Below are 14706 nucleotides of genomic sequence, written 5' to 3' on the forward strand. Positions count from 1 at the left end.
TTCAGGTTTATGTTATGTGAACTTGGAAGATTTCCGATTTATCTTAATTTTATAAAAGGAATGTTATTGTACTTATATAGATTAGAAAATTTAGGTAATAATTTTTTCCTCTATTGAATGAATCTTTATTGCATTAGCAACAACATTGCTTTAGCAAAATACAAGGTATATACATATATGACAAATATGACAGAATAAAGAGAACAATTAAATAAATTAAATAATGCAGAGATAACTTATAATAACACATACATGTGTACAACATATTAGATTACAGCCTTTAGATAGTTACATAGTTTCTTAGTTAAGCTTTTTGACCCAGCTTGTAACAAAAAAATTAGTTTTCGTGTATTTGGCCATGAACAATAAAACTTTGCCAAAAAGTTACATCTAAGTGTTCTATATGCAGGACAAATCAACACAAAATGATAATCATTTTCAATATTATTCATTTTACAACATCTACAAATACGATTGTCTCTAGGAATATTGTCATAGCGACCTGTTTCTACATATAATTTCAAGCTTCCACTACGTAGTTTGGTAAGTATATTGGCATTAAAATCATATTGTAAATAATACTCTATACAAAAATCTAATTTATAACATTTATAGATAGACAGTTTTTATTAAAAGAGGTATATATACAATCTAAGACACTACATCAGATGAATAAAACATCATGGTATGGTTCAATAAATGTTATTTTAAAACTACTTGGAATTGACTATACATTTTTTTTCAATGCATTTCTAACATTTGTTATAATTTCAAAAACTTAAGTATCTCTTATGGAAAAAATTCAGTCGTTATATTCCACTGCTCTACGATGCTACATTAACGCCTGAAGGTTTTACAAAGTTACGTGTTTCTTCTCAAGTTACAAATAGAACTAGGTTATATCAGAGTATTCCTCGACTTATTAAACAGAATATGTATTAAATGTTCTTCCAATACTGTCGAAGACGAGGCTCATTTTCTTTTTGATTGCAACAAATTTGAGGATGATAGAAATTAAATGTTAGCTAGCATTACAAAATGTAATTCTTATTTTAATAATATGAGCAGTCACAGCAAAATCATCTGGTTATTTAGTGTAGAAAATGTTGATTTACTTACAGTAATATGTAATTTTGTATACAAACATTTTCCTTAGCGAAGATTATTTAATGGGAATCAATATGTGTATTTACATTTGATTGGACATCTTAGAAATATATATATCACAAACATACTAGCCGAATTTTTATATATATATATATATTTATAGAATACATAATTTATTCAAATGTTCTCTTATATCCTTAAGGCATCGTCCACTGGTATCAACTGCATTCAAGTTACCTATGATGATCTCTTGTTTGCTTTTGATGCAGGTAAGAATGAGACATTTACACATATTTAACATGCCTATGGTTCATAAGGTATCACCCCCTGGTGTCAACTGCCTTTAGGAAACCAAAATGCTTTCCTATTTCCTGCTGACACAGTATGGCCCGTAGACATGATTAACGTCTTTTTGGCTAGTTGATTATATGTTTATCTAAACTAATTATGTGCTATATAATATATAGATATCTATTTTTGGCTGTTTACTTGTTATCTATATCAACCACACTTGCATTATAATGCATTATATATCTAAAATTATAAGTTCTTTATCTATATATTACTTTAAGAACCTAAATTGTTCTTCATTTTGTTTTTTGTTTTTTATTTCATTGTTTGTATTGTATTTTGAAAATTATTGATGTTGTAATGTTTATGCCCTTTGGGGCCCATAATTGGAAATAAAACATTTTTTTTCTTCTTCATCTTCTTCTTCTTCTTCTTCTTCTTCTGTACTTCAAGAAATTGACGAAATAAAACATGGACCTTGTATATTGATATTTTCTTTATACAAACCTCGAATCTATGTATAGAAACAATAAAGATAACTGTCATGGCTTGCATTCGCCTTCAACCAATTCTGATTAAAGATTGTTATTTTCCGCGAGTAGGGGGAACAGGTAGTGATTTCGAACACCGGCCCAATGGAAACCGAAAAACTTTACAATTAGGCAGATTTTGTTATTACGCGTATGGTCATGACCATATGTGTATATACTTATATGGTCCTATATGGTCGTATAAAATTCCATTATGATTATATTGACAACAATGTGTTAACAAAACAAACAGACGTAATAGGTAAAAATGTCAAAAATAGGGATACAGTAGTCAACATTGTGTAATAATCTTATTCACTATGAAACAAACAAATATGTCAACAAAGAAAAACAAAATGGCATAGACAAAGCACATAAGCAAAAATGAAAGACAAGAATAAGAAAAGATGACCACAGCACAATAACATAATGGCGGGATGTAGGCTAAAAGTACCGAGCCACGCCAAAAGGATATCACCAAAAATGAACTAAACAGTAGAGGTTAAATATTTAAAAAGACAAATAAAAGAACACTATAAAATGTTATTAAGATGATAAACAACGTCAGTACCTAGAATCTATTCTTCAAGACCATCATGTATTATTTGTGAAGTTGATACGGAATAATACTAACAAGGTCTTGGTATCTTCCGATGAATTTTTTTAGAAAAAGGACGAACGTTCTTTGACATAACCCGGGCCCCGCGCAATAAAACCTTCTGAGTAAATATTTTGCTCAGCTTGAGAATTTTCTCAATTTTTTTATTCTCAGCAGAATACACCGCCATAAAAAAATCTCAGATTTTTTTCTTACTCAAGATTAAGAATATTCTTAAATTTTGAGTACATATACTTAAAAGTCTATAAAAATGGCTGCTGTCCATGAACGCCATCTTAGAAATCGAAGGTTAAATAAGAACTTACCTAGGCCAAGAGTCTTCAAGGACAGACTCAATCGACTTGAGTCTTTGGAGGACGAGGAATTGTTTGATAAATACAGATTCCGTCTTCCAACCATTATTTTCATCTTGAATGGAATTAATGAATATTTACATCGTGAAACTATGAGAAATTTTGCACTTTCTCCAGTGATACAGTTGTTATTGTTCCTAATATTCGTGGCAACCGGCACCTACTTGAACTTAGTTGGAGACAGTTTAGGAATATCGGAGTCAGCAACTGAAAGGGCATGTAGAGACGTTTGTCAGGCCATTATAACAGTTTATCGGAACGTAATTTCTTTCCCGCGGGTTTCAGAAGAATTGCCGGTAAGTATCTGTCATCTCTTAATCTGTATCTGCTCCTCATCGTTTCACAAATCAATCGTAAGACTTTTTGGTGTTTCACAAACACCTCTAAAACTGTAACGGGACTGTGTTTTCTTTCAGACTTCGTCGTTTTCCCGTTCTCTACCCAAGTTCTGGGATATTTGATTAATTTAAGAAATCCGTTTAAATGACTATTATCATTTAGTTAGCTATACTTTATAATAAATATAACAATGTTTCCATGTTCGTGGAAGACAATTCCTACCAGAGTTAAATTGTTGTTCTGGTTACGTTCTAAAAAGTCCACAGTTCAAGTTGGCGTCGCAGTGACGTAACTATCCGGTCTATCCCCGGGACGTCGGAGATGGGCTGTATTTAAACCGAGGTCAGACCCGGCCGGGGTCGGGAAACAGGAAGTGCCGATAGAATTTTAAACGTTAGGAATAAGTTATTTGCGCTTGCTAAAAGGGAAATATGTTGTACATATCAACAAAAGGTAACCCCCGAGAGGAGTAAATATAGAAAACGTCTATCACTACACTCCCCCTCTCTTAAGGGCATACGATACAGTTACAGGGGAGATAATGACGTTGCTAACGTGAATTGTAATTTTTCGCGACGTCAAACTGTGACATATTGGGAAAAGATCCATTTTTCGACTGGTTTTTATCATTCAGACTGATATAACTTCAAAACGAGTTCATGGACCCCTCTTTTTTAAAATTGCATTATGTTTGATTAATTATGGAGATTATATGTACCAAATTTTTATGCAAAGTCACCGATGAATTTTTTTAAATTAGATAAATGTACAGCAAAAAATGCCGTTTTTTTTCTAAAATCCTGAAACTTTGATAAAAATTAATTGTTTTCAAAGAATTGTTATACAAATTTATAGCTGCGACCTTACTACGATTTCACTGAGACTATCCCGATTCTACTACGTCTTTATTACGCTTCTACTACGATATTGATACGATTATTCTACGACCAGGAAGACAATAATACGCTGCTACTACGCGCTTGTCGTCCTCAGTACGACCTCACTACCGTTCTACTACGTCCTAGCCACGACAATTGCACGACCTCATTCTGTTGATACCTCTACTTTTAAAACCACGACCTCTAAATGTTTTTGATACTTTTAGTGGAATGTTTTCTCAAGAGAACTGGTGTGTATAATGGGAAAGTCAAGATATCTATAGGAACGAAGAGCGTAGTGACAACGTAGTGGAGTCGTGGTTAGATCGTAGTAGACTCGTATTGAGATCGTAATGCGATCGGGAAGGTCTTGGTAGAAGCGTACAGAGATCGTGTAAGTCGTGGTAAGGTCTTAGACGTAACAAGAGCGTGACAAGATCGTAACTAGAACGTGTTACTGTCGTAGCGGAATCGTAGAAGGATCTTATAAGGATCATAGCAAGGTCGTAGCATGAACGTGAAAACTATAAAATATTGAATATTCAAGCCGATCAAACCACGATCTCACCGCGATCTTTTTTATAGATCGTATTGGGATCTTCATGGTCTCTGTCTAGTGTGCTGGGGGCTTACAGAAGATTTTTGCAAATGTTTTTACATTTCCGATTGTGTTTATCTTTTAAAACAAAAAAGTTAGGTATGTCTATCCAAAGGATAGAAATGTAAAAAAAAAAATCCGAAATATTGAGTAAATGTCTGAAATTTCGACCCCAATTATCTCTTAAAGTAGCACGCGAAGGTATAGTTTTTATTACAAATTTGAATTGCTCATGTGAAAAATATCTTGTATGCAAATTTTCGTCAAAAATTCACCGTGGGATCGAAACTGTATCCTATGCCCTTAAATCCTAATGTGCACCAACCAATGCACATTAGTCCTCATGAGAGTACATTGAATATAGTAAAATAATAACAATCAAGTAAACACATTTTAAAATATTAAGATTACTGTCTCTCAATAAATTCAAAATCACCAATATTTATAATAATTAATTTAAAGTCACTTCATAAAAAGAAGTTTTCCTGTAAATCACAATTCTTCGATTATAACAGTTACTACTATTCGGGGAACTGTCAGCAAAGAGGCTTTCCTTCCATTTTATTTCAGAAAGCTGTCCGCGGAGCTCTCTGTTCTCTGACTCGGCTTTTCTCCTGAGCTCTTTGTCCTTCTCAAATGAAGATTTTCCCTTCTTCAACTCTTCTAGTCTGAGTTTCGCGGCTTCTCTTTGCCTTCCAAACTGGTCAATGCAGTTACATAAGGACCTCAAATGGTCCTCCAGTTCCGTCTGGTCTGTTGGTATAGGCGGGGGAAAAACTCCTTGTATATCCATAGAAAAGGTTTGTATTGCAGAGTCCTCACTGGAGGCGAAAAGTGGCAAAGAGGGAAGCACAATCCTCGGAGGTGAAGATCTAGATGTCTCGATATTCCTCGATGGTGATGGTTGCTTGCCTATTGGTAGGCTAAAATGTTGGAATGTGGACGTTAAAAGCAACATCATCCCCTGTGTCCCTAGTGTAGGCAGACAAAAAGTCGGTTATAACGACTGGAGAAGGTTTAGCAGTTGCAGACGGCGTATGGTAAGTTTTGGCAAGGACAGAAGGCAACGGCGAAACGAGTGAGACTAAGGATGGTTCTGTTGAAGTAACTACGGAATCTGAAGATGCGGAAACAGACGAGGAGATAGGTACAACAACTGGAGACGATGAGAAAACAGAAACAACAGAAGAGACTAAGCTCTTTTCCTTCCTTCCGTTAAAAACAAAAAACCCGTATCCTGTACTCCTGACGGGCCTGGTCCTGCATTTGAGTAAAATGTCTTCTATTCTTTTCTTGTCTGCTTCCCTGTGAATAAATCTTATATGGTTTTGGCAAGGACAGAAGGCAACGGCGAGACGAGTGAGACTAAGGATGGTTCTGTTGAAGTAACTACGGAATCTGAAGATGCAGAAACGGACGAGGAGATAACGATATTGTCAACTACACACCAAAAATGTCCACTACAGAACAAAATTAGGTCAATTGTTATGCAGTTGACCGTAATGTATTGGACATCTTCACACTTTGTGGCATTTTTTAATACCACTGATACTTCGACATCACATACACTGTGCTTTTTTTTTTATAAAACACAGAAAATTGATTATAATGATATAGATGTGAACGTGGTGTTCCATTGTTATCTTGAAAAAAGCCACGTTACCATGTGGACAAGTTAAAAAAATACGGGGCTACCTCTACTTATGTAATTACTTAAATGCCAATAATTGTTGATACCATTTACAGAGGTATCTTTTTATGCTTCCATTATTATAATGATATGTAGAGTTAGTGCTGAGGCACTTTCTAGTTAAAAAGAGGTGTCAGAAATTATATTATAGCAAGCAAAAACGTTGTCTTTATGTAGTTGACAAAATATCAAGGACACTATAAAAAATTAAAATAAATCTGAAACCATAGCCAGCTACTATTTAAAGCCTTTTGATATCATTCTACATTGTATTTTTTTTTTACCTTAAAACAGAAAATTGTAAGATTTGTTTAATTATAAAGATGTCTATTTCGATACGATATTCGGTATTTTTGGAGTGGGGACATGTAGTTTGGGGTAATTTTAGAGCTTTGAGCACGATTTCCAAGAAAATCCATGTACCTGTTCCTTATTTGTCTTCTGCAAGTAGTAGAACTTGCGATGCACTATGTAGGAAACTAACATTCAAATAATGATAAAGCCGTATTTTCCACACAGGTAAGCAATACAAGAATATACACTAATCATAAAATTTTCAAAAATGTTGATTTTAGCCATTTTGAACTATGGCCTCCTACAACTATATCTTTGTTGCAAACAATTAAATTTAACACTACAACTACTTAAAATGTAATGTATCCTGAGCATAAAGGGGTTCAGATTAATGAATTTTTCACATTTTGTGATATAACTCTCAATACCTTTTTAGTCAATGGGCCAGAAGTCCCCCCCCCCCCCCCCCCCCCTCAACCCCCATCCCCCTTAGCATAAACTATCTTATTATTTATTAATGTAGTGTGTAGATTGACAGAGTGTACCATGTTTTCTATCAGCGTAAACTTTGCCAAAATAGTGTATTGACAACTATCACTGCACAAACGTACAGAAGATATAATAATAGTGTATAGAATCTAATATCAAAATACTTTTGAAGAATTTTGAATGAATATAATATTAATTTACCCATTTGCACTTGATACTGATCAACTTATAATGAATTGTTTTTACTTTAAGGATTTCCGAATGTACTAGGATGCATATATAGAACATTTGTTAAGATTATCCGCCCTCACGAAAATGAAGCCGACTCCGTAAACAGAAAAGGAATGCACTCTTTAAATATTCAAGTAAGCTTTACGTTAACGGAATAAAATAATTCCAACAATATGGTAACGTCTTGTGTTGAAAAAATCATAATTCACTAATAGAGTCTGATTCATTTACTTTTACATGGTACCCAGGAAATGAATTTTGAACAGCAAATTTGGAAAGATAGTTAAATACAAAATAGATATCTATATCTTAATGCAACAATTAAAATCATGCATTTATTTAGATATTCAAATTAGCAGAATTGTTATGTGCAATTTAATACTACATTGTGGCAGGTATTCTATGTATTTTACTTCCTGAAAATTTGAATGTCAGCCAATCAGATTCGATGTTACATACTGTGTTACATTAGAATAATGTTTAGCCCATATGCAATAGTAATATTTCAAACAAGAAAAAAATGTTGCCATAGTCTAAAATATACCAATTGATTCACTTTTTAACAGATGGTGTGTGATCCAAATTTTCGAGTTACATCTATGTGTGCAAAATGGCCAGGATCAGTCCATGATAGTTGAATATTTAGAACAAGTGGACTATGTCAACAATTTGAAAATGGTAACTTAATGTCATTTTGAATGTTCTTGATAGTAAAACTGGTAACAAAATTTAAAATTTTCAAAAAAAGGCATATAGATATATACATACTTTATTTTTAAAGTGCACCCTAATACATATGATAATACATGTAACATATATTAGGTATTCATTACAATTGTATATTTGATTTATTAGCATCATATAGTATGATCCAGCCTTTTAAGGCTTATGATGCACTAACCTGTATATTTACCGTAAATCATACCGCATAATAACTAATAAAAGTCATTTCAAATTTTCCACTAAAGGTAATGAACATATATACATATTTGGTCATTTGGTCTTGATAGGTTGTTTAAAAAAATAAAAAGAATTACGTTGAAGGAGAGCAAAATGAATTATTGTGCTTGTATTTTATGAATTTATAATTTTCCAGCAATCATGGGGAGATAATTATATAATTACTTCCCTTTGATGATGTATACATGGAATATAAAAATCTTGGATTTTCATTTCATAAAACTGGGAAGTAGCAGTTTCAAAAATAGTTTTGGTATAACCTCTAAATACTTAAAATTAAGTTTCCAATTATTTAATTTATTTGAAATACGATCCGTGAACATCATATTTAATATATTTATTTTAACAGGAATTCACCAAGGATTGTTACTAGGCGACTCCGGTTATCCATGTTCCAAATACCTGATGACCCCTTATCTAAGTCCAGTTAATAACTGCCAGGGAAACTTTAATAGAGCACTTTGTAGAACTTGGGTTTTAATAGAACAACCATTTGGAATATCAAAAAGGAGGTTTAACTGTTTGCATGATGGCTTCAGAACAACACCAAATCAGTCTGTAAAATATGTAACATCCTGTGTTATTTTACATGATATTGGAATTAATCACAACGATATCATTATAAATAACAATATTGAGGGAATTGCTATCGAGTATTGTATGGGTAACATTAATATCAACCCAACTTTTGATTGCACCGCAAAGAGGAATGACATAGCTAGACATTTTTTTTGAGAAAAATTTGTTATTTGTAGACATGTAACTAGATTACCACGTTTATATTCTCATTAATAACTAATTCATAACTTTTGTTCACTAAAAAGATAATTTTTAGTCAGTTAAGAATTCCTAATGTTTGATTAGTTAATCAATTATTCTTATGTTTTTTTATACAATGTAGATAATATTAGCCTGGATTTTTCTTCATTCATGTCTGGCAGGTAAAAATACAATTTTGGTTTTATTTGAATTTAAACATTAGTATACAAAAATATACCCAAAGGGATCTCTTGCACAAAGATTCACCTAGTCTACCATCCTGCAACGGTTTTATACGCGGCCACCTCTTATGTAAAATTTAAAAAAAGGGCCAAGATACAAAAATTTTAAAATATACCGTACAGTTGGTGTCATTTGAATGATATGGAGTTATGTTAAGGAGACAAAATGGTTACAATGTTAAACAATATTTTTACCAAGTATAAACATGTGTTTGGGGAAAAAATAGCAATAATGTTATATTATTTAGAATTTAACACCAAAATATTAAGATTTCGGTATTACACATGTTGTTTCTATGGTTCACTTAAAATTTGGACACAATCAAGATACTCAGTCTGCAATTTACACATGAGAGATCTTTTTTTCAAAATAAACACTTCTTTCTCTAGTTTTAAATTTTCTTGTACAAGTTTAAGCCTTTTTGTTTCTTCCCGTAGACGTTCATTCTCCAAAATCAGGTTTTCTTCCTCTAATTCTGCCAGAGTCCTTCTGTTGTTGCTTCCCCTTTTTAAGTTTTCTAGTAACATGAAATATAAATTTAACATAAGTTTGTTATCATGTTATATATACTTCTCTAATTCTTAAACGATTTATCTTTTTTTATGACCTGTTGATTGTTTTTATTTAATCAATGTGTGGTTCGTTTGATCTCAGTTCTTCATTGGTCAAAATTCGATGATGACGTCAAATTTTCTCGCTTTCTTCTGAATATCCTATTGAGACGTCATGAAAAAAGGCGACCATGATTGATGACGTCACATGAAAAAAACACATCTTTTTGCAGATCGATCGAAAAGAAGGAATAAGATTGTCTGTATATCGTCTTAAAATCATTAGAAAAACAGATTCCACCACCACATCTCGTGCAATACAATATTTATCAACTCTCGGCAGTAACAAATATTTAAAACGCTCGGCGAGCCTCGCGTTTTAAATTTGAAAATGTAACTGTCTCGAGTGGATAAATATCGTATCGCGCTCTATGCAGTGGTATAATCTATATATATATATATATATATATATATATATACAATGTGTTAAAAATCTTTTTGTTTATCATGTTTATTCTGCTGTATGCGCTGTATCACAAAATAAATGAATATAAAACAATTGCAGCTGAAATAATTTGTTAGACTGTGTTAAATATTTTTGTTACTGATTAGCATCTTTTGATTTATTTATTGTAGGGTGAAAAAAACATTGAACTGTTAAAAATGCAGCAACCTTGTTCTTTCTTGCAACAGGTTGTTTAAGTTTGATTGTATGACGTCATAATTTCTGTGTTGTATTTTTCTTGAAATATATTAGTCAGCACCATGACGACTTAAAAGTTTACACATTGATTAACCCATTTCATGACGTCATGAATAAGAATTTGTACTGGCCAAAATATATTCCTTTCCGTTTCAAAAATTTGATTTTTTTTTTAATCATTTCATTGCAAATCATAGGCAATTAAGGTTATTTTGATGTGTAAACTATTTCACTAACAAAATTCACATAAAGTCAATCAGATTTTAATCAGTTTGTAAGTTTACACACCAATAAATGCCATCAAAATAACCTTAATTACTACAATAAAGACATCAATGAAATAGCTCAAAAACTAATAGGTGGAAAGTAAGTATACACTGTTTATGTAGAACATACTTTGTTGTATTATATAACTTTATGCAATTATCCCATATATATGCAAATAACAATTGTGCAATATGGTTATGTTTGAAATAATGAATAAAACAATTTCTGCATTTTAACATAAAGACAAAAATACCATCATGGCAGATATAGGGACGATGGATTCATAATATATGATAGAACAGATTTTTTCCGTCTAGCAAATAATTGGAAACCCTTATTAAAGTTCACCTATGAAATCTCAAACGATAAAATGTCATTCTTAGACGTTGGTGCAATTAAAGGTCAAAGATTTACAACACATGGCATTCTTGACATTAAAATACATTTTAAAGAAACAAATTCTTATCTCTATCTGCACCGAAATAACTGTCATTCACAACAATGTATTCCGAGGATATATTAAAGGTGAAGTAATACGGCAGATAAGAAACACAAGTGACCATAACAAATTAATAAACAATCTTTACTAATTTCAAAGTGAAATTATTCGATAGGGGTTATGATAACGTCGAAATAGATGATAGTATTACGGATGCTTTATCAGTTGACTGTACTGAATTATTACAGCAAAACAAATCGAATGAAAAAGAAAATATTCCGTTAGTTTTAATAACTAAATATAACCCATATATGCGTAAAATAAAAAAAAAAAACGTATCACGAAACACTGGTATTTATTGCAGTTTGACGAAGAATGTGTACAAGTATTCAATATTGCAGCAATAGTTGCATATAGCAAACATAAAAGTGTAGGAGACATGCTTACTAGATCAAAGTTAAATACTTTAACATAAAATTGACAGTTGGACCCCTGATGATGGCAGATCTGTCATTATTTACATGAATAATCCTCATATTTGATTATATATTAAAGTAATGCATCTTAAGATGACCATCCCAAGCTTTAACTGCCGAAACACTAAAATAGTTTCGGGTCCTAGCAGGCAATATGGGATGCGTGGTTGCATGGGTGTTTTATAGTAACAAAAAATATGGAGCAAATTCCCGTGGTTTTTAAAGGTCTCACGGCGCACATAAAACGAAACGGCAATGTTCTGTCTTCATTCGACTCGAAGTTAAACAAATACTTGACAAAATAGACACAACAAAAATGTACAAGTTTTATTACGATTGTCATTGTTTTGAAACGCTATATATATGCTTCGCCCCCTTGCACTCCTACCAGGGCTTTGTCTTGGACCTACTGGGGCCTTAGGCGGCCCCAGACCCCTCGCCCTTCAGTTTGTGATTAAGAAGGTAGCTCCGCCCCTGGTTGTTAAAATGTAAAGAGTAATTAAGTTCCCCTCTATTTTGTAATACATATTTCCATTTTCATATCCTTATAAAATTTTCACCTACAAATATTTGTTTTACAGATCTAACAAGTGTTTAGATAATAAAGTTGTATTTATGTATACAAACTGAACAAAAACAAAATAATATTTCAGGAAAAAAACATTTCATACAATGATGTATACATCTTTATCTATTCAATAAAATTATCCATCAATTGCTTCAGTGGTAGATGGAATTTTAAATTTAATTCTACATATGAAATAAATATATCTCTTAAGTATCAATATACATATATTTAGAATATCTCTAAAAGCATGATAATAAACACCCAAGTTTATGCTTGATATGGTTGATTGGAAACCAAGGAATTGCATATTTAAATATACAATTCCTTGTGGAAACTAATATTACATGTCTGTTCTAACTTTTGGAAGAAATTAAGCCAGAATCAGTGTTTTGAAATTTACCTTCAGCTTTTTTGGTATAACTTCTTTGTGTACTTGTCTCTACACCATTTTGTCCTATATAAAAATTTCATGTCAACATATATTACTTAAGAAATAATTCATGTAAGACATAGATTTTTAAGACATTTTACATAGGCTGGGACTTTATATTCAAAATTTATCCCAAGTGATAAAGAGGAATAAAATTTACAAATATAAAGGCCGAGCCCATGTTTAAATGTAGTACTACCTTTGTATTTTTATTATTTAATGTTTACTTTTTCAGTGTTATATCTAGTCTCACTAATTTTTAATATATACCACCTTTGATAAGTGTTTAGTATGACGATACATTTTCACTTTTGTTCTCGTATTAGGAACAACAAAATTATTTATTTTGTAAAAATTATTTCCGTACTCCATGTATACCTTACAACAAAATTATTTTTATTTACCTGTGTACGTTATTTTATTTAGCGGCATTTTGTCCAAGGTTATGGTTGTCTTTCTGATATTGTTTTAAATTTAGCCCCCTTGTTTTATTAATTTTGTATTAACATTGTGTCATAGATCAAATTTATTCATTCAGTGTATGTTCACTTGTTTTTGTTTATATGTCTTTTGATTGAGTTAAGTCATTTCAATTGATATTTTATAGTGTGTCTTTCTATGTTGTGATGTTACACTATTGTTTCAGGTTGGGTGAAGGTTGGCGCCTATTAAAACGTTTAAACCAGCTGCATTTGTTTGCACTTGTGTTAGGTCAGGAGCCTGATGTTCAGTGGTTGTCGTTTGTTAATGTGGTTTATAAGTGTTTCTCGTTTTTTATATAGATTAGACCGTTGGTTTTCCTGTTTGAATGGTTTTACACTAGTAATTTTTGGGACCCTTTACAGCTTGCTGTTCGGTGTGAGCCAACGCTCCGTGTTGAAGGCCGTACTTTGACCTATAATGGTTTACTTTTACAAATTGTGACTTGGATGGAGAGTTGTCTCATTGGCACCTTTTGCACCTTAATCATCCTTAGTACTAAGTACATCAGGATATTTTGAGGAATGTAAGACATAGTCATAGATAAAAAGTCACAGATATTTTCAATCCTAGAAATCTTGCTTTGGAAGTGTATAACCACAATTGCTGATTTGTAATCAGATAATACTTTCAATGATATCTTTCAACATGGTGTAAATAAGATATTAGTAACAAAGTACCTAAAATTTGACATTCATTCCCTTGACGTGACAGGAATAAATTATGTTTTAAGATCTCATCTTTCCCCTTTCAATTAATAATAACCCATATCTACTTATTTCTTGATCACATAATGCAGTTTAAACATTCATTCTTTTACTTAGGATATTACAACACATGTATGTGTAATTACCACTTGTTGGACAATTAAGGTTTACGAGTATAACATTCATGAATCTGCCTTTAACCGTTGAAATAAACTCTACTGCATCCTCTCCGCACTCAGCTTCAACCTGCTGGACATAACATTCAAACATCGATGTTGTACGCCTTAAAGTATAATATACTGAAGATTTAACAGAAATATATACAGATATGCAATACACCTTATCGCTATTTGTCCGCCATTACTGGACATCACAAAGGTTCCCGTAAAATTTTAACGTCACAATAGAAAATATCTGACGCCACAATGGAAAAGTGATTGTTGTAGGACGTCAATAGTTCAAGAAGCACAAATTCTTGGAGATTTCCAAATAGCAATAAGGTCTATATATACAAGAGCATAACCAAAAATACTCCAATATATTGAGGAACACTCCGCATAGAAGTCTTTCCTCTGAAAAAAGAAATTCTCAACAAATTATCTTGTTTAATACTGTAAAATCAGAAATAATTGCGTGCATTTATAATTGCGAATTTTGTAGAATGTACTAAAATGCGAGATTAATGCGATTTCAGGAAAATCTGT

The 14706-nt window shown here is 32.2% G+C and overlaps 1 protein-coding gene and 1 pseudogene across 4 annotated transcripts in view; one reads left to right on the top strand and one right to left on the bottom strand.

Annotated features, from left to right (window-relative positions):
• Nucleotides 1-2797: 2797 nt before the first annotated feature.
• Nucleotides 2798-9142, top strand: LOC127733687 (putative nuclease HARBI1; annotated as a pseudogene).
• The window catches only part of LOC127735488 (uncharacterized), a 121217-nt gene continuing 115233 nt past the window's right edge, over nt 8723-14706 (bottom strand). For all 4 annotated transcript variants that reach the window (XM_052245668.1, XM_052245667.1, XM_052245666.1 and 1 more), the window contains exons 9-11: nt 14149-14285; nt 12786-12839; nt 8723-9898 (exon numbers count right to left, since the gene is read on the bottom strand). In XM_052245668.1, the coding sequence (XP_052101628.1) occupies nt 9675-9898; nt 12786-12839; nt 14149-14285 (415 nt within the window). In that variant the 3' untranslated portion in view covers nt 8723-9674. The remainder of the gene's footprint in view (nt 9899-12785; nt 12840-14148; nt 14286-14706) is intronic.

The sequence above is a fragment of the Mytilus californianus genome, unplaced genomic scaffold, assembly GCF_021869535.1.
Source record: "Mytilus californianus isolate M0D057914Y unplaced genomic scaffold, xbMytCali1.0.p SCAF_3, whole genome shotgun sequence".
NCBI classification, from domain to species: Eukaryota; Metazoa; Mollusca; class Bivalvia; order Mytilida; family Mytilidae; genus Mytilus; species Mytilus californianus.